Below are 18,384 nucleotides of genomic sequence, written 5' to 3'. Positions count from 1 at the left end.
TAAGGCATGATCCACTTATATGTCTCCACATACATGCTTAAGTTACAACGATAACCAGGATCTTAGTTTATTGGTTTGTGGTTAATGCAACTAAAATATCCCATATTTCATAGATAACAGTGAAGAAAATATCTCATATTATTACATCACAAGCGTTTGTTCATACAGGTGTTTACAAACTACAAGACCCTACGAGATTTAGGGCATCAACCCCAACAGTTCCCTTAAGTACTGACTCCTAGTTTTGAACAAAGGGGTCTCACCCTCTCTATGACTAAGAAGTACTCGGTTTATTGGTAGGACCATAGACCAATTGTTCATTAGTGGAACAATGGAGACTTAAGGAGCAAAACGTATTACAGGGATAAAACAGTAATTTTGACGCAACTATTAAGATGAATAACCTGTGAAGGATCAATTTACTAATTATGATTATATCAAGTGGACACAAATATATTTACAATGAGAAGAGTGCAGTTATCGGGCTTTGGTGGAGTGACCTAGTAGTTAACGAATGTTAATCAAGTCAGTTAAAAGAGTTTAGCCAATTAATCTCAGATCATTGAAGCTCATGATTTGTAAATTCATTAGTTCATCCTACTAGCTCGTAAACAGACTAAACCTTAAAATAGTGTGATGAGAAAATTTGAAACGTTCAAATTCGAATTAAGAAAATTATTAATTATATCACATATAATTAATAATTTTATCTAATTAAACTTTTAATTATCGAATAAACGAAATTGGAGAGTTGAAGAATATTTAAATATGATTTAAATATTAATTACGTGAATAAATATTCATATTTAGAATTGGTGTTTGACTAATTTAATATTTGATATTAAATTATTTAATTAATCGTTTAAAATTAAATTTATTTAAAATTATTTTTTTGAATTATTTTTTTTATTTATAAAATTACCGTTTATGAAATGCAATTTTTCTTTTAAATTAATGAAAGTTAATTTAAATAAGAGAAATTGAAAGTTGAATTTTTTCCACTTAAGATAACACCAATTATCTACTCAATTTTAAATGGGTTTGTTGTCAACCAAAGATGCAATTGATTTGCACGTTAATTTCATATTAAAATTAGAATTTAATTGCTGAAAGTGGTTCATGCAAGTTCATTTTTAGAGAGATTGTTCTTTCATGTTGAACACAAATAACCTCTTCAATCCTCCAAAATCCTTTAAAGTTAATGTCATTTTGGATCCCACAATCCAATCTAAGGGTCAAGAAAATAGTGGGAAAGATCAAGTGATGGTCTATAATCTATTGGAAAAAAGATCAAACTGGGTTTTTGAAACATTTGGAGGATTCTTCAAAAGTATGAATTTTGAAACCCTATTTCATTTTTCCTGACCTTACATACTTCATCTCTAAAATTAATGGAATTAGAATGTTCAAGATTTTGATTGCTTCCGCTTGTTGATTGTCGACACCAACACATTTGCAACTGGTATATTTGATTTACTTACTTTCTTTGTATCTATAATGCATTTGTAACCAATTTTCTGCAAATGAATTATCTTCTGAACTTTAAGTTCACATTGATCTGTACGGAGATCTAAATAAGACAATAACAATTCTTTCCATATAATTATTTTTCCAACTTCTTAATTCCTCCCCACAATGTTGAAAAATTTGTCTCACTAAGATGATAATCAGCAAATCGTGCAGTAAATACATCTATCGTCAGGGTTCAAGATATTTAATAATTGATAGGGAATCATATCCAACATATATTCCTAACCCCATTTGAAGACACATCTTAGTATATTGTGGTAGAGCAATTGGAACATATACTGGACATAAAAAAAATTCTTAGATGATAATATTTTTCTATGACTGTAAGCTAATTGTAATAACGCGTATTTATGATAAGCTATTGACCTAATGCGTACAAGTGATGCTGCATGCAAAATAGCATGTCTCCATATAGATGTAGGAAACTTGGCTCTCATAAGCATTGGTCTAGTAATTAATTGTAAATGTTTTATAAATTATTTTGCTAAACCATTTTGCGTATGAACATGAGCAATAGGATGTTCAACACTATCCCAATTGACATATAATAATTATCAAAAGTTTGGGATGTAAATTCATCACATTATCAAGACAAATGTTCTTAATTGTATAATCAAGGAATTGTGCTTTTAACTTAATTATTTGAGCAAGTAATCTTGCAAATGCAAGATTTTGACTTAATAATAAGAACACATGCAACCATCTATTGGATGCTTCTATTAATACCATAAAATATCTAAATGCTCTAATTTGTGGGTTAATAGGTTCACATATATCACCATGAATTCGTTCTAAAAATGCAGGTGATTCAGTTTTCACTTTAGCTGGTGATGGTCTAATGATTAATTTGCCTTGAGAGCAAGCATCCCATGATAATTCATTAGATTAAAGAATTTTCTGTCTCTTCAATGGATGTCCACGTGAATTCTCAATAATTCTTCTCATCATTATAGACCCTAGATGACCCATTTTCTCATGGCTAATAGTAAATATATCTGGATTCATGAACTTTAGGTTCATTGTTGCATATGTTTCAATTACTCGTATACGAGTATAATACAATTTAAAAGATAATGCAAATAACTTTTCCAGTATAAAATTTTCATGTGAGACAGTAGATATGATATCAAGATACTCTATCTTATTCTTTTTATCAATCTCAATAAACCATTGTCATTATATTTTTAAAACCTAGTAAATTTCTCTTTGATTGACTAGAGGACAATGTCTTGTCAATTGTAAATTTTGCTCCTCTAGGCAAAATAATATTTGCTTCTCCAAAACTTTTTATTAAGTTTGCAGAACCTGATATTGTATTTACTTTTGGTTTCAGCATTGTCAATTTGGAAAAGTATTTTTTACTTGTAAGTATTGTGTGTAATTGCACTGTCTACCAGACATAGATCTTCTTTGCTCATTTTTTAATCACCCAATATATGAAAATTATCCATGTTTCTTCGTTAAAAGAAAGTAATTATAATAATAAAAATAACACTTGGAATATACAAAAGATAATATTCACTAAAAAAAACATGAAGATAAATTAAAAAAAAAAACAACAACATTAAGTCTAGATATTCTCAAAAGTAACAATTGATGTTCCATCAACTGTGTCAATCTTTTCTTTAGGAGATTTAAAGAAGTTCGTAACATCCAAATTTTTTATACGGGATGGGTCAAATACATCATTATCCTGGTATGCAAAATTTGTTCTACATCCTTCTTTTTTTCCTTTAGGGAGACTTAATAGATATCTTTTGATGTACAACAAAAACGTGACCAATGCCCAGTCATTCCACATTAGAAGTATTTATTCAACATTTTTTGAACTCTTATCTTGTGGAGTTTTTCCTTTGTGATCATCATTCTGCGTGGTTCTTTTGAAATTTGAATGATTAGAATGACCACCACGAAAATAATAATAATTTATTCCTCTCCTACGATTACGATACCATGACCTCGACCACAATTATTAACATTCACAACATTTACTTCAGGGAGTGATGTTGTACCAGTTGGTCAAGATTTGTGGTTCTTCAACAACAACTCATAATTTTGTTCGACCACAAGAAGACATGAAATTAGTTCAGAATATTGTTTAAAACATTTATTTCAATATTGCTGATATAAGAGCATATTTTTTCTCAAACAACAATTTTGAACTGATTTTAAATAATGTGGAATTGTAATCAGTTATTGATTTAAAATCTTACCGTCTTAAATGCATCTACTCATAACGAACTTTAGGAAGAATGACTGTTTTTTATGATGATACCTCTCTTTCGATTTTTCCCCAGATACGAGGATCTTTTCTTGTAATATACTCCATTTTCAATCAATTGTGAAAATGATGATGAAGGAAAATTATGACTTTTGCTTTTTCTTGAATGATCGTTGTATTTTCTTCTTTAATTGTTTCTCCCAGGTTCATAGCATCCAGATAGATTTCGGCATCAAGTACCCATGATAAATAATTATTGTCATTATTATCAAGGGCTGCGAATTCTAATTTGTGTCGACAACCTGTTATAAAATTGAGGAGCACAACAGGAATATATCTTGGATAAAATATAATATTATAATAAAATAACTAAAATTATGAAAATAAGATAATATATAAATTCAAAATAAAATTTTGAAGTATATTCTCTCATCAATATGTATGTTCTCAAGATCCGACAAATAAAATGTAAAAGCACAATAGTTAAATTGAAGACAGTATATGAATTAAAACTTAAAATAAAATGAAACTTAAATAGAGATAAAATTTGTATTTTAATAATTTTCTTTTTAAAGATTTCTTCACTTTCCCTTTACAAATTAATTTGTGTATAGATCTTTTTAACCTATAGATATTTTATTTAAAATTTATGAACCTGCCAAAAATTATATGACAAAAATATCATTAGACATCAAATAAATCGATATAATTTTTTAAAATTCTATATTTACAAATAAATTACTGAGCATTTTTAAAATTCCAAAATCTATAAAACAGAAAATCAAAAGTTAACAAACCTATTAAAGACTTTAGAAATTAGAGAACTTATTAAACAACCCATGGTAATTTAACTTAAATCAAGTTCCTTGTATAGTTAATATCGTAGACTGCATATATCAATCAATTCATTTAGAAGCAATCGAAGTCAATAGCTGCACAAGTGCCAACCTGACATATTTCCATTAAAGAGACATGAAACTTAAACATAATTTGGTATCAAAATTTTGTGCCAGGAATCTACTTGTCTAAATTGATAAATAAAAATTACATTGAACTCATTATAACTCATGTAGGAAGACCTTTCAAAGCCTATAAATACACAAAATCATCATATCATTATGTCAAGCCTAATACCGAACTGTCAAGACATATACAAGACAAAATTTCTATATTCAATCAGGGCAGAACTAGACGCAAGCATATAGAATTATTTTCAAGTTCAAGCTGGGACTGGATCCCTTCTTGCAGGCTGTAATCCAAACATTCTCTCACTTACTCCAACTCCTTGAGAAAATCAATGTTATCTACAAAAACCTGCACATGATAAGAGAACATATAAGAAGTCAAAATTTCAAGGCACAGCAAGATTGATTAATTTTCATTTTCGTGTGTGAGGATGTGGTGAATGATGATCAATATCATCATGATTTGAGACTTAAAAGTTAGATGATAGAAATTTTATTAGCGACATATTAGTAATTACTGAAAGAGTTTGTTGGGGTATTTGGTCATATATAGAGGGAGTGGGAGCAGAGGAAGTTTAGGCGTTGAGGACTTGAGAGATGTCTCAAGAGTCCAAGTACCCCTAAACACTTTATTTCCCTTTTGTCTTTTATATTTCAATATAGTTTGGTTCTGCTTGGGTACATATCACTAGTCGGCTGGGCTGGAGCAGTTGACAACCTCGGGATTTCGTTCTTACAAAACAGAATATAAGCGGCTATTTGAGAGAGTTGTGTAAAACAATTTTCTGTTATTTAGAATGAAGGTCAGAATGTTTTCGTAAGACTTTCTCGTGTCATAACTGAGTCTTAATAAGAAATGTCAAAAACACGAAGTACAGCGGAGAATGCAGACCAAATATGCATGACTAGATTGATTCGAATCAGGTCCAAGTTCCAACTGCTGAATATCACCAGTATCTGGGTGGTGAAATACTACTGAGTTGGAGCATCGTCTACCTTAAAGTTTCATAAAGCTCATACGCAATGTGAAATGCAATGGAACCATAACAAGGAATCTGTGTGAATACGAATTCAGCTCTACAAATGGTGAGTGCAAAGTAAATCAATCATGCATACAATAGAAACCCAAAAGCATTTATACGATCATATGAATGGAATTTGGCGTATCTTAATTAAACCCTTTGCATTGGCACGCCGTGCACTTGTATGGTCTGGAGAAGCTTACTTGTCTTATAGTTTAGGTGCTTTATCTGTTTTTGATTTTATTGCTGGTTGTTGTCTGGTTCAATAATAGTGCTTATCCGAGTGAGTTTTATGGGCCTACTGGATTAGAAGCTTCAAGCTCAAGCATTTACTTTTCTAGTTATAGACCAATGTCTTCGAGCTATTGTTGAATCCGCTCAAGGACCTACTGATTTAGGTAAATATCTAATGCATTTTCTGACCGGAGAAGTCATTTTTGGGGGAGAGACTACGTTTTAGGGATCTATGTGCTCCTTGGTTAGAACCACTAAGGGTCCTAATGGTTTGGACTTGAGTAGACTAAAAAAAGACATCCAACCTTGGCAAGAACGACGTTCTGCAGAATATATGACTCATGCCCCTTTAGGTTCTTTAAATTCCGTGGGAGGGGGGGGGCGGCGGCATAGCAACCGAAATTAATGCAGTCAATTAGGGGGTCAAGTCATACCGTCTTCCAACCATCAGGATCCAAGCATGCAGTAATTTTGGTGTTGATACCAGGTAATGGTCCAGGTTCTCGGATGACCTTCCCTCCATAGAGTTTTACCGCTTCTGCAGTTTTATAGACATCATCTGTGCCTATTGCAATCTGTTATGAGAAGAAATCATTATTTGACCCACTAGATTACAAATATTGAAAAACATAGGCACCCATCAGTTTGTTTTTTTCCCCTTTCTTCCTATCCTAGTAAAAACAAAAGGAAAATGGATTTAAATGTTAAACCTGGGCATAACCATTCCCTTTTTCATAGTCAGTAACTCCATAGTTGTAAGTCAACTCCAGTACAGAACTTTTATCTTCAGGGCCATATCCCATCATTGCTATTGTGTACTGTAAGTTACGTGTTAAATCAACAAATGTAACCGAAGTTATTTAATATACATGTGGAATACATATCAAAGCATCGGCATGAACTTGTGTAAAGACCTAAATGACAACAGAGAGTGCAGAGTCCTCTGCAATCAGAAAATCATATTGGCAATTGTAGCAAGAGAAATCTCACAGAAATACTATATTACCTTGTACTCTGGATTATCTCGTTTGCGTAGAAGTTCCATGCCAAAAGCCTAACATAGAGTGCACATGATTTGAAACCAGTATCAGACACAAATGTTCAGAGAGGAAAAAAAACAACAACTACATATGAAAAGAAAAGGACGAACATATAGACGGTTCAATATGGCATTGAGACGAATCAGACCTTCTCATAAAAACTTATGGATCGATCAAGATCACCTACACAAAGCATTACTTGACATAAAGGCTCAGGAGTAGGCCCCCTTTCCAAGAGTTCAAATTTATAACCATCTGGATCTTCAATGAATGCAATCACAGTACTGCCGCCTTTAACAGGACCAGGTTCTCTGGTAACTTTTCCACCCTTGGCCTTTATGAGTTCCACAGTCCTGGAAACCTAATAGTATAAAGTAGGAATAGAAAACCCTGATAAAAGATAGTAACTGGAAAATGATATGGAGGAATATGAGACGAAAAACACAATGTAAAGGGGGATTTATGGACACAAGTGTAAATATATTTGGTATAAATATGTACTCAAGTGTATAACGTAAAATAAAAATTAAAAAAAAAAAAAAAAAAAAAAAGAATAGACTTACATCTTCAACTGCAATACCAAAATGGCCAAACCCAGTCCCAATATCATATTTGTCTACTCCATAGTCTGTGGTCAGCAGACAACCAAAATAAAAATTGACTCAATCTATCTAAATAATTCGATGGGGGATAAATATTGGCTCTGGCTTTAGTCCTCTAAACTAGCCCAAGGTTTATAATTAGAAATCATATAATAAGTGTAACTTACTGTAAGTGAGTTCAATAACAAAGTGAGCCTCTTCTGGACCGTATCCAAGAAAGGCGTTTGTATATCTCTCCTCTGGTATGTCACGTTTCCGCAGCAGCTTCATCCCCAGGCACTCGGTGTAGAATCTGCAATAAACATATTTTGTAACTGTCTTGGGGAAAAAGAAGAAGAGAAAAAAGAGTTATTGCAACGAACTTTTAGTATATTGGAAACTATACATACTTTATGGTCCTCTCCAAATCTCCAACACGATAGACAACATGAAGCAATCTCCTCTTATCCTTTTTTACCCACTCAAGAATATTTTCAGGAGCGGCTGTTGTGCTAGCCTGTGCTGCATATCCATTTACGGTCACCCGCATGGTGTTATTACACTTCAACAACTTCGAAGAGTTAAAACCAAAGAATTGTGCCTGTGGAACAGCTATATAACAACTTAAAATCATTCTCCCGAGAAATTTGTTTCTAAAATAACATAATGTTCATCATATCGTTCAGGAATCAAAGTTAGCAAATGAACGAAAAAGAAACATATATCAAACATTTAGGCTTCAAGTGAATTAAAAGTTAAAACAACTCACACATACAAAACTACTTTGAAAACCTGCATGACGGAGATATCAACTAAAAACTCTGCATTGTTAACCAGGAAATCATGCTTAAATTCTGCTACATGAATAATAAATTCTGACTCAGTTTATCAACGACTCTGCTTTTTCTATATCAGTTTAGGCTATAATGACAGTGGAAAAACACGCAGGAACAGAAGGCAACCAAATCCGCGGAGCTAAAGCAGCAATAGCTATAAATCTAATTGCGAATGTATTATGACAGCTTTAATAGAACACGACCAATTGCTAAGAAGAAGGAAAGCATTCCGGAACCGACCAATTACTCTCTCCAAATCAGAATGACACAGAAACATTGAGGAACACAAATAGAAGCGATCAAAATTAGGGCTCAGTAAAGAGAGAAGAATAGCCGCACCAAAACCGATATGAAATGAAGCCAGCCCCCGAGTCGGGGTGTAGGAAGTGAGGGAATGAGCCAAACGAGAAGCGCCAGCAAACGTGAATGACGAAATGGAAGGTCGTAATGAGGAAGCCATTGGTAATATCCTGACCATCACTCCGTTCTGTCACTTCGGCTCAATTCCAACACGAACTGTGAAATTCTGAATGAGAAACAGAATAACTCGTTGCCAACAGATTTCTCCAAACTCAATTTTTGTATCTTCTTATCTTCACCGATTATCCTACAAATTGCCGCGATTTTGAGCCTTCGTAATGAGGAGGAGGAGGAGGAGAAGAAGAAGAAGAAAGCGATGGCGAGAGATTCGAATAGCTTCTTCCACTTTCTCTATCAGCGCCATGCGAAAAGGCCTGTACCAGAAAAAGATTGCTCTCTGGCTCGCGTCCACCTGTGCATGTTCTGTTTGTTTTCTTGGATATGCTATCCCGATCTTGGATATCTTCCTCCTTTGGAGCCGACTTAAATGGCTGATATTGGGCTGGACTGCCACTCTGCCAGGATATGGGCCTCTATGTTGAAAATAGGGACAGTTGCAAGGATGACTAAACATAAATTCAAATTTGCATGCATGTCATCAACCTCTTTTATTTGCAGATATAGCAAAAAAAAAAAAAAAAAAAAAAAAAAAAAGAATCGAACCGAAATCAATATTTAACCGTACTAATTGCCCAATAAATAATCCCTAAATTCATTCTCATCAATTTCTCTCCTTTCCCCCTCAATCCACCGTCCATTTGAAATTGAAGGTTGATTGAATTCTGAAATTTAGTAACCCTTTTTAATAGATTGATATAGTCTCTTGAAGCACTCAAAATTCTAGTATGCTTCTTGATTGATGTATGATAGTTTTTTGGTGTACTAAAAAAACTCGATATTTTTTCTAATTAATGTCTGACAGTCTGCGATGCACTTAAAATCTTAAAGGCCAGTTACACAAATAATAATCAGATCTAAAATAATAAAAAAAAAAATGTAGAACGAAGATAAACATATTAGAGATATGGTAAAAAATTAGCACCAGATATCACTGATTGTAGCTATCAGTGATAGTTATATAGGTAAACGACTAAAAAGGCCACACGCAACCCAACATCTTGCACTCCTTCTTCCAGTTTTCTCAAATTGAAAACTATCACTAATAACTACTATCAATTGCTATCAATGATAGCTGATATCAGCTTTCAATTTAAGAAATATTAATACAATTTTAAAATAGTAACACTTGCAATATCACCTTTCAATTTACTATCAGTTTTCAATTACTATCATTAATACACTTTGATCAATTGTAATCAAACTTAAAATATTAACACCTAAGGCTATCAGTGAATATCAATGATAGACTTTTATGAGTAGTTATCAACTTTTGAAAGGAAACTGTCATCTTTAAAAGATTAACACTTAAAGCTATTAGTGATAGAAGTCTATCAACAAGAGGTTTAAGTGGCTATCTCTGATATTTACCTAACTAATCACCAATATCATTAATATCATTCATTTTATTGATATATACTTAAGTCATATAATTGATATACAGATATCACTGATAGCTATGACTATCATTGATTGCTTCAATCAGTGGCTATCATCGATAACTTTTAGTAGTAGTTATCAATAATAGACTTTCATCAAATGGAATTGACTTTATATTATCAATATCATTGATATATGGATATCACCTAAATTCTATTACTGATATCATTTATATCGTAGTTATCGATGATAGCTTCTATCATGGATAACATGCTATTAAAGATAACTTATATAATTCCTTTTTACCATAAAATAACATGTCCTCGTTGATAGCTTATGTAACTGATAACATGCTATTAGTTAACTTCTAGGCATTTACTTCTATAAGTGGATATTAATTGTTGAAAAAATCATCAAAGATTAAGCTATCAATGATAGAAAATTAGTGGCTATCACTAATAGACTTTCATTAGTGAGTATCGATTTTGAAAGACTAACACTCAAAACTATCAATAGCTATTATTGAAAAAGTTTTATCATGACTATCAATAATAGAAATCTACCGCTGATATCTACCTAAATTAATATCACTAATACATGAATATGACCGATATCTATCTAAGTTCTATCACTAATGTCACTAATAATTGTTATTATCAATACACAAATATTATGGTATACAAATATACAAAATATTTCAGTTTGTGCCCTTCATTTTGAGCCATCTATGCCATTTTTTCAAGTTTATTTAGACATCATACTCTTAAAGTCCTATAAAAAGAAAAAAAAAATTATTGGTTTGTTTGATATCGTTCACATTTCTCATTTTTTGGGAAATAAACTTGTTTAATAACTATTCTCGTTTCTTATTTCAAACTTTTAAGAAATGTTTCTAAAAATGGTGCAAATTTGTGGACTAAAAAAAGTAGCTTCTTTCAAATCTGTTTTCATTTGCTATTTATATTTAATGTTTCGTCATAATAATCAAATTTGATGATTGACTTGTTTAGGTTAAGTCATTTATGAATTGGATACTTTCATATCTTGGGTACAAAACTCGGCCTCATAATTCTTATAAAAAAAGAAGCAAAAATTGGATAAAGGAAGGAAAATTTAAAAAAAAAAAAAAAGAGAGAGAGAGATAGAAGAAGCAAAAAGTGGAGAAAGGAAAGTTTTTTTTTTTTTTTTAAAAAAAGGGGGAATAAGCAAAAATCGAAGAAAAAAAAGAAAATAAGAAAATATAAAAAAAGAAGAGAAAAAATTAGAGAAAGGAAAAAAAATAAAAAAAAATAAAAAAAGAAAGGAGAAAAAATCGGAGCAAGAAAATAAAAGAAAAAAGAAGAAAAAGAAGAAGGAAAGAAGACGAAAAGGAAGAAAATAAAAAAAAATAAAAAAAAGAAGCAAAAAATGGAGAAATGAAATAAAATAAAATAAATGAAAGAAGCAAAAACTGAAGAAAAGAAATAAAATAGAATAAAGAAAGTATGCAACAAGACAAGACAATGAAGGGTGAAATTGGAAATTAGAAAAAATTAAAATGTTGAGTAGTCCATACAAATATTTGAAAATATTTTACTGGGGTGACATAATTTTATTTTATTTTTTCCTTATTTTACTATCTATTACAAATATCCAAATCTTAACATACTTGCTAATTGATGTTTGATAGTTTAATGACTTATTTGAAATTTTAGTATGTTTGTTGATTAGGGGTGTTCATGGGTTGGATTGAAAGATTTTTTAGACCCAACCCAATTGTTCGGGTTGTAAATTTCTTCAACCCAAATAACCCTTATTAAAAAATGAACCCAACCCAACCATGAAATATTTGGGTTGGGTTGGTTCGAGTTAATCGAGTCATTTATTTAAAATTTTGTTCTAAAAAGAAGCAAAACGTAAATATGTAAAAATCTAATTTAATTATTTTTATATATTGAATTAAGATTAACTACTCAATTTCAATTTATATAGTGAAAATTTTCTTTCTAAAAAGACAAAGAAACTACTTTTAAGAGTTGTTGAAGAATAAATTATTCAAAAAATATTGGAATTAAATAAAACCAAAACTAATATATGTATAAATAATTGTGTTATAAGTAACAAAAAAAAAATATATTAAAGTTAATAATAAATTCGGGTTAGTTCAGGTTGGTTTGGATTATATTAGGTGAACCCATGAACCAACCCAACCCATAAAATTTTCACTTATTTGAACCAAACCCAACCCAAACCGCACAGGTTGGAGTGGAATGGTTGGTTTTTTTGGGTCATCGGATTTTTTGAACACCCCTATTGTTGATTGGTTCCATGTAGTATGTTGATATATTAAAAATTTTAATATATTTTCTATGTACTTGTATTTTAATATGTTTGTTGATTGATGTGTAATAGCTTAGCTTGTCAATGTGCTCAAAAGTTAATATGTTTGCTTATTGATATCATATAGTTTGTTGATGAACTCAAGGTTTGATATGGTTTACTAATTGCCATTTGATAGACTATTGATTGTATTTGAAAATTTAATTTGACTGATACACAATATTGATTGATGTTAGATATACTATTGATACATTCATTTTAACTTCAAATATTTATTGATTGATGCCAGATACACTCGATATTATATCTGATATACTATTGGTATACTTGAAACATCTTGCTTATAAAATGAAACACATACGTTCAACTTCAAAATAAATTGTTGATTGAATGTTGATTGTTGTTTGATATACTTATGATACACTTGGAATATCTTGCTTATAAAATGAAACACATATGTTTAACTTCAAAATAAGTTATTGATTGAATGTTGAGTATTGTTAGACATACTTATGGTACACTTGAAATGTTGATTAATGTTAGATATATTGCCTATACACTTATGTCTTACTTCAAATATTTATTGATTGATGTCTTGTCAACGTACATCTTATATATGATATATCATCGATACACTTGGAATATCATACTTATAAAATGAAACGCACATACTTTACTTCAAAATAAGTCATTGGATGAATATTAATTGTTGTTAGATATACTGCTAATACACTTGGAATGTTGATTGATGTTAGATATACTATTGATACACTAATGTCTTAGGATTAAAGTTTGATATACTCATGTCTTATATCTGATATATTTTTGATACACTTGGAATATTATGCTTATAAAATGAAAGATACATGTTTTACTTAGATAAGTTACTGATTGAATGTTGATTGATGATATTGTTGATACACTTGGAATGTTGATTATTGTAAGATATACAATTGATATACCAAATTTTAAGTGAAATACACATGCTTTACTTCAAAACAAGCCACTGAATGCGCATTGATTATTGTTAGGTATACTAAAATTGAGAAAGTTAACCAAAAAAAATAAATAAAAAAGATTCACTAACCGCCAAGTATGATTTATATATGTAAAAAACATATTGTTATAATATTATTCTTTGGCTTTAGCTACTTGTGTAAATCTTATTATTATTATTCTTCCTTTTTTTGTTCTCGTGGCTTGTTTATTTAAATTTTAAAACTCATACTATAAAAAAAAGATAATGATCGATAGAGATAACAAAATCACAAGGAATTGTGATAAAAGAAAGGGCAAGTCGAATAAAAATCACACCGGATTGAGAGGAGAACAATACAGAATTCATATAGGATCTAGATAAGAGAAGAACAAAAATTACATGAGAGAAATCACAACTACGATTAGAAAAGGAAAGAAGAAACACATAAGAGAAATAAAAAAAAAATTACACAGAGAAAACGAAATAAGGAAGAAGACACAAGAGCGTTGTATAAAAAGAAAAGGGGAAGTTGCATGAATATTTATTTTTTTAAAAAAAAAAGAAAAAAAAAAGAAAAAGAAAAAAAAAGAAAGGAAAATGAAAAGGAAAAGGAAGGAAAAAAAAAAAAAAAAAGGAAAATACTTATATTTTGCTACACAATACAATTTTCCTGGAAGATAAGGTCAATTGGGAAAAAGTCTAATTTTAAGAGAGATTGTGTATCTATTTATATCCTATATATATCTATATATAATCTAGAATCTTTAATCTATGATCTATGATTTATAATCTATAATCTATATCTTTGATCTACAATATATATAAAAGTACCAACGCATGAAGAAACTTTTTTGGACAATATTAACCTTATTTGTATAATACCTAATTTACCCTCTCATTCTAAGTTGTTGTTTAGAATATTTATAACATATATTTTCTTTTTTGTTTAAATAGGCAAAACAAAAGTCCTTAAAGAAAGTTAGAATTCCACTTTGAAAGTCACAATTTATGTCAAGTTGGAAGTGATAGACCATATTAAGGGTTTAGATTCTACATGTCAAGGAAGGACCATTGGACATTTGCTAGGTTTAAAAATGTCCAAAGTATCTTTACAACTTTAAGCACATTTCATTAGAAGACAATACATGTCTCTGCTGATAATAATGTTCTTCAACATTGAAGGTAAACATTGTAGAGTTTAGGTTGAGGGATTTTTGTTTGATTATTGGATTAAATTGTGATGAATATCTTGTTGAAGATGTTTTAGATGAAACCGAAGAAAATGATTCAAAAATTAGACAAGAATTTTTTAGAAATGATACTAGTAGCACTAGGAAAAATGTTAATAGTGCGTTTAACTATTTTTCTAGTCACTACAGTGATGAAAGAAAAATAACAAAACTTGCCAATCTTTATTTGCTAAAAAAATTGTTGATTCCAAAACAATGTCATAATTGTGCGAATTTGAGGTATGTTAAGATGTTGAATGATGAGGAGAGGTTTAAGAATTATCCATGGGGAAGATTGTCTTTTAGTTTCACTATCGAGTTTTTTAAGAAATCTATTAAAAGTTAAAAAAAAAAAAAAATCTGCAAGGTTTCCCCGTAGTTTTAACTTATTTGACATATAAAATACTTCCTAAACTTTCAGAGAGGTTAACAAAAAGAATAGGAAATGACTTTCCAAGAATCTTGAATTAAGAAACAACAAAGCAACCAAATTGACAAGATCTTAATGATAACATGTTCTCGGAACGAAATGTAAGTTTCTAATTTTTCCATTAGTAATTGTGATACAAGTCTATCAATGATATTGGTCTATCAATGAAGACAGATATTAGTAATAGAAGTATTACATCTATTGAAATATACAAATAAATGTAGGAAAGGAGTCTATCAGCAACATAGTTTATCAATGATAGACCAATATCACAGGTAGATAGAATATATCAGTGATATTGGTCTATCAGTAATGAGGTCTATCAGTGATAAGCCCATATCACTGATTTGATCTGATTAAACTATGTCAATGATAACTCCTAACTATGATTCTTTTGAAGAATTAGATTGAGTTGTAGGACTCAAAATAAGCTTGAATGAAGGGAATTTAGAGAAGAAGCTCACTGATGTAACTTGAAGAACACTTCTTCAACCTTACAAGTTTTCAACAAAATTTCAGCAAGTTCGTCAACTATTGCATGCTTGATTTCCACTTTCATCTTCTCTATTTATTGTAGAACTTTATTGTAGAACAATCATGCATAGAAGAAGGTTGCATGAGATGCAGCTCATGCCTGGTGAATTGAAGCAGGAGCAAGTGGGTTTTGAGTGAGCTACTTCATGAAGGTGAATGGGATTTTTCATCTTTTCTCATTTTGCGTTTTTCCAATTTTACAAACTGATTTCCAAAATCAATTTTGATTTCAAAAATTGAAATTATTATTAATTTTACAAAATTAATTTCATTAATTAATTTTCTAATTAATAATAAATAAATAATTAAACAATTTAATCAATTATAATTAATTTAATATCAAATATCAATTTTACATAAATATTAATTAATTCCTCAATTCCATTTAATTCCAAAATTAAACGTGTAATTATATGTTATATAATTACTAATTTCCTTAATTATAATTTGAACGTTTCAAATTAACTTATCATGCTACTCTAAGGCCAATCCATTTATGAGCTAGTAGGGGACCTCATGGACTTACAGATCATGGTCTCAAACGATCCAAGATTAATTGGCTCAACTCTTTACACCAAATTAATCCCCATTCGTTAACTAATGGGTCACTCTACTAAAGCCCATAGTTGCACTTCCATCACTGTAGATATATTATGTCTACATGATTTAACCATAATTAGTAAGTCAACCCTTCACAGGTTATTAGTAATAACGGCTGGGTCAAATGTCTGTTTTACCCCCGAGATTATGTCTTGTTCCTTAAGTTCCTACTGATCCTCTAATGAATAATTGGTTTGTGATCCAGTCACTAAACCAGAACCCTCTTAGCCCAGTGAGAGGGTGGGGCCCCTTGTTCAAGACTTGGATTCAGTACTTAAGAGAACAACTTTTCTCCCATTCCTAAATCTGGTAGGTGTGAATTTCGTCTTGCACTCTATGTCCCTAGCTATCTACCCGATCTTACCCCTAAATTGGGAGGCTTATTGAGCCCACGTTATTGAGCCAACCCTCACCTATGCAAATCTAAGGATAATCTCGAATAAACAGAAGTTCATAGTTAGCTCAGAATTAATATCGAGTTACCTAGGTCATCTAAGTGAAATACATCTTATACAGTAAATAGTATTATAAAGTAAGAGTGACTTATTTCTTGGTCTGATCTTATGCAAATTCCTTGCATAGGACACCCCCAGTCCTCATGTCAATATATGAACGAATCTGGATCACTTTGTTTGTAGCATTATAATAGCTACAGAGTAGGCCACATCCAATAGTGTTACCAGAATAAGGTACCCAACCTTAATCATGTACTATAGACTGTTTTGGCTATTTACTCAAACTTGATCCATCTCTATGTCTCAACATAAAGGTCAAGTATTCATATAATAGCCATGGATATTAGTTTATTGGATTTAGACTTTTACGTATGCAATTTATAAAATCAACAATAAGTTTATTGACTATAGAATATGTTTATCTTTTACAAACTGCGAGTTTTAGGATATAAAACCCAACATTTACAACGTAGTACTTATCTGTAATACACGACCACTACAATGACTCAAGTAGAGCTCAACTCACTGATCACCTAGGCTCCTCCTACATGTAAGACTCCCTTTCGAGTGTACTTAGGCTCCCCCTAACTTTGATCATATTAGTGTTAACTACCTTGGCTTCTAACGATAAGTGAGACTCCTATCACAATGATATCTTTCATCAATTTAGCGAATTTTCTTCATTAAAGAATCTTAGGATTCCCCTAATATGGATAATTCCTTCAACACTTGAATGGCTTAGGCTGCCTCTAAGTTCGCGATTAACTTCAACAAGTCGTACGTCAATAGTTGAAGAACTTGAACAGTAGAATAGTGATCAATAAGCAAGAACAAAACGAAGCACAACAATGGCCGTAGAGCAGGAAACGTCTTGCTTGATTAACAAAAGTGGCAATCCTAAAAAATCAACATAGTTCTTTTATAAACAAATCCAAGAAAGGAAAAAACTCCTCATTTGGACAAGATAATTCGCGTCTTAAAGAAGGAAAATATCAGACGAAATAATTCTAAATCTTCGTAGGAAAATAATCTGTTGTCTGAAATAGATATTAATACTTTATTTGAGACATCTGCAGAAATCAATGCCTTATAAAATATAAAGCCAACCAACCAAATCTCCAACAAACTCCTCTTTTGGCTTATATTTTCAATTTTGATTTTTTCTTTATTTTATATTTTTAAAAAATGAGGTCAGAATAAGAGTCAAGCAATAACTCATTCAACAAAGGATGTTAGAAATTGTCTTAACAAGTATAATAAAATCCTCAGTACAACAAATATCAACATAAGCAACAAAGTCTTCAAGGCATCAAGCCTAAAAAAAACCAACCCAATACGAATACAAGCCACCAAAAAAAAACCACAAATAAAACACCACAAACAAAACAAAAACACAGAGATCACAACATAGCCAAACTAGCCAAACCAAACCACACAAACCACTAGTCAACATTTTCCAAACTTTCCCCCTTTTTGACCGTTATTTTTTATATACATATATAAAAAGATCAACACTGTGGATACAAAGAAGACGCCCTAGTAGATCAGACTA

General features: G+C 31.0%; 1 protein-coding gene across 2 annotated transcripts; it reads right to left on the bottom strand.

The window, feature by feature from the left end:
• Nucleotides 1-4,684: 4,684 nt before the first annotated feature.
• LOC120070678 (putative lactoylglutathione lyase, chloroplastic) lies at nt 4,685-9,246 on the bottom strand. 2 transcript variants are annotated; one of them, XM_039022518.2, is made up of 9 exons: nt 8,769-9,246; nt 8,004-8,194; nt 7,782-7,906; nt 7,576-7,640; nt 7,161-7,373; nt 6,979-7,026; nt 6,683-6,790; nt 6,407-6,547; nt 4,685-5,065 (listed from the first exon to the last, which is right to left on the bottom strand). In XM_039022518.2, the coding sequence occupies exons 2-9, from the start codon at nt 8,141-8,143 to the stop codon at nt 5,024-5,026; spliced, it is 882 nt and encodes a 293-aa protein (XP_038878446.1). In that variant the 5' UTR covers nt 8,144-8,194; nt 8,769-9,246; the 3' UTR covers nt 4,685-5,023. The 2 variants fall into 2 exon arrangements, with proteins under 2 accessions (XP_038878446.1, XP_038878445.1); XM_039022517.2 differs by having other exon boundaries at nt 8,004-8,205; nt 8,769-9,241.
• Between the last annotated feature and the right edge of the window lie 9,138 nt (nt 9,247-18,384).

This window comes from Benincasa hispida, chromosome 2, assembly GCF_027475165.1.
Source record: "Benincasa hispida cultivar pf3 chromosome 2, pf3_genome.v1.1, whole genome shotgun sequence".
Lineage (NCBI taxonomy): Eukaryota > Viridiplantae > Streptophyta > Magnoliopsida > Cucurbitales > Cucurbitaceae > Benincasa > Benincasa hispida.
Note: the sequence above shows the minus strand (reverse complement) of the source record. Positions and strands in the feature narration are given on the sequence as shown.

Coding starts and splice junctions, on each gene's coding strand:
- LOC120070678 (XM_039022517.2), bottom strand. CDS start 8,907: ATGGTCAGGATATTACCAATGGCTTCCTCATTACGACCTTCCATTTCG. Junction 7,027..7,160: donor CCATAAGTTTTTATGAGAAG/GTCTGATTCGTC, acceptor ACTCTATGTTAG/GCTTTTGGCATGGAACTTCT. Junction 5,066..6,406: donor ATCCTGATGGTTGGAAGACG/GTATGACTTGAC, acceptor TATCATGTGCAG/GTTTTTGTAGATAACATTGA.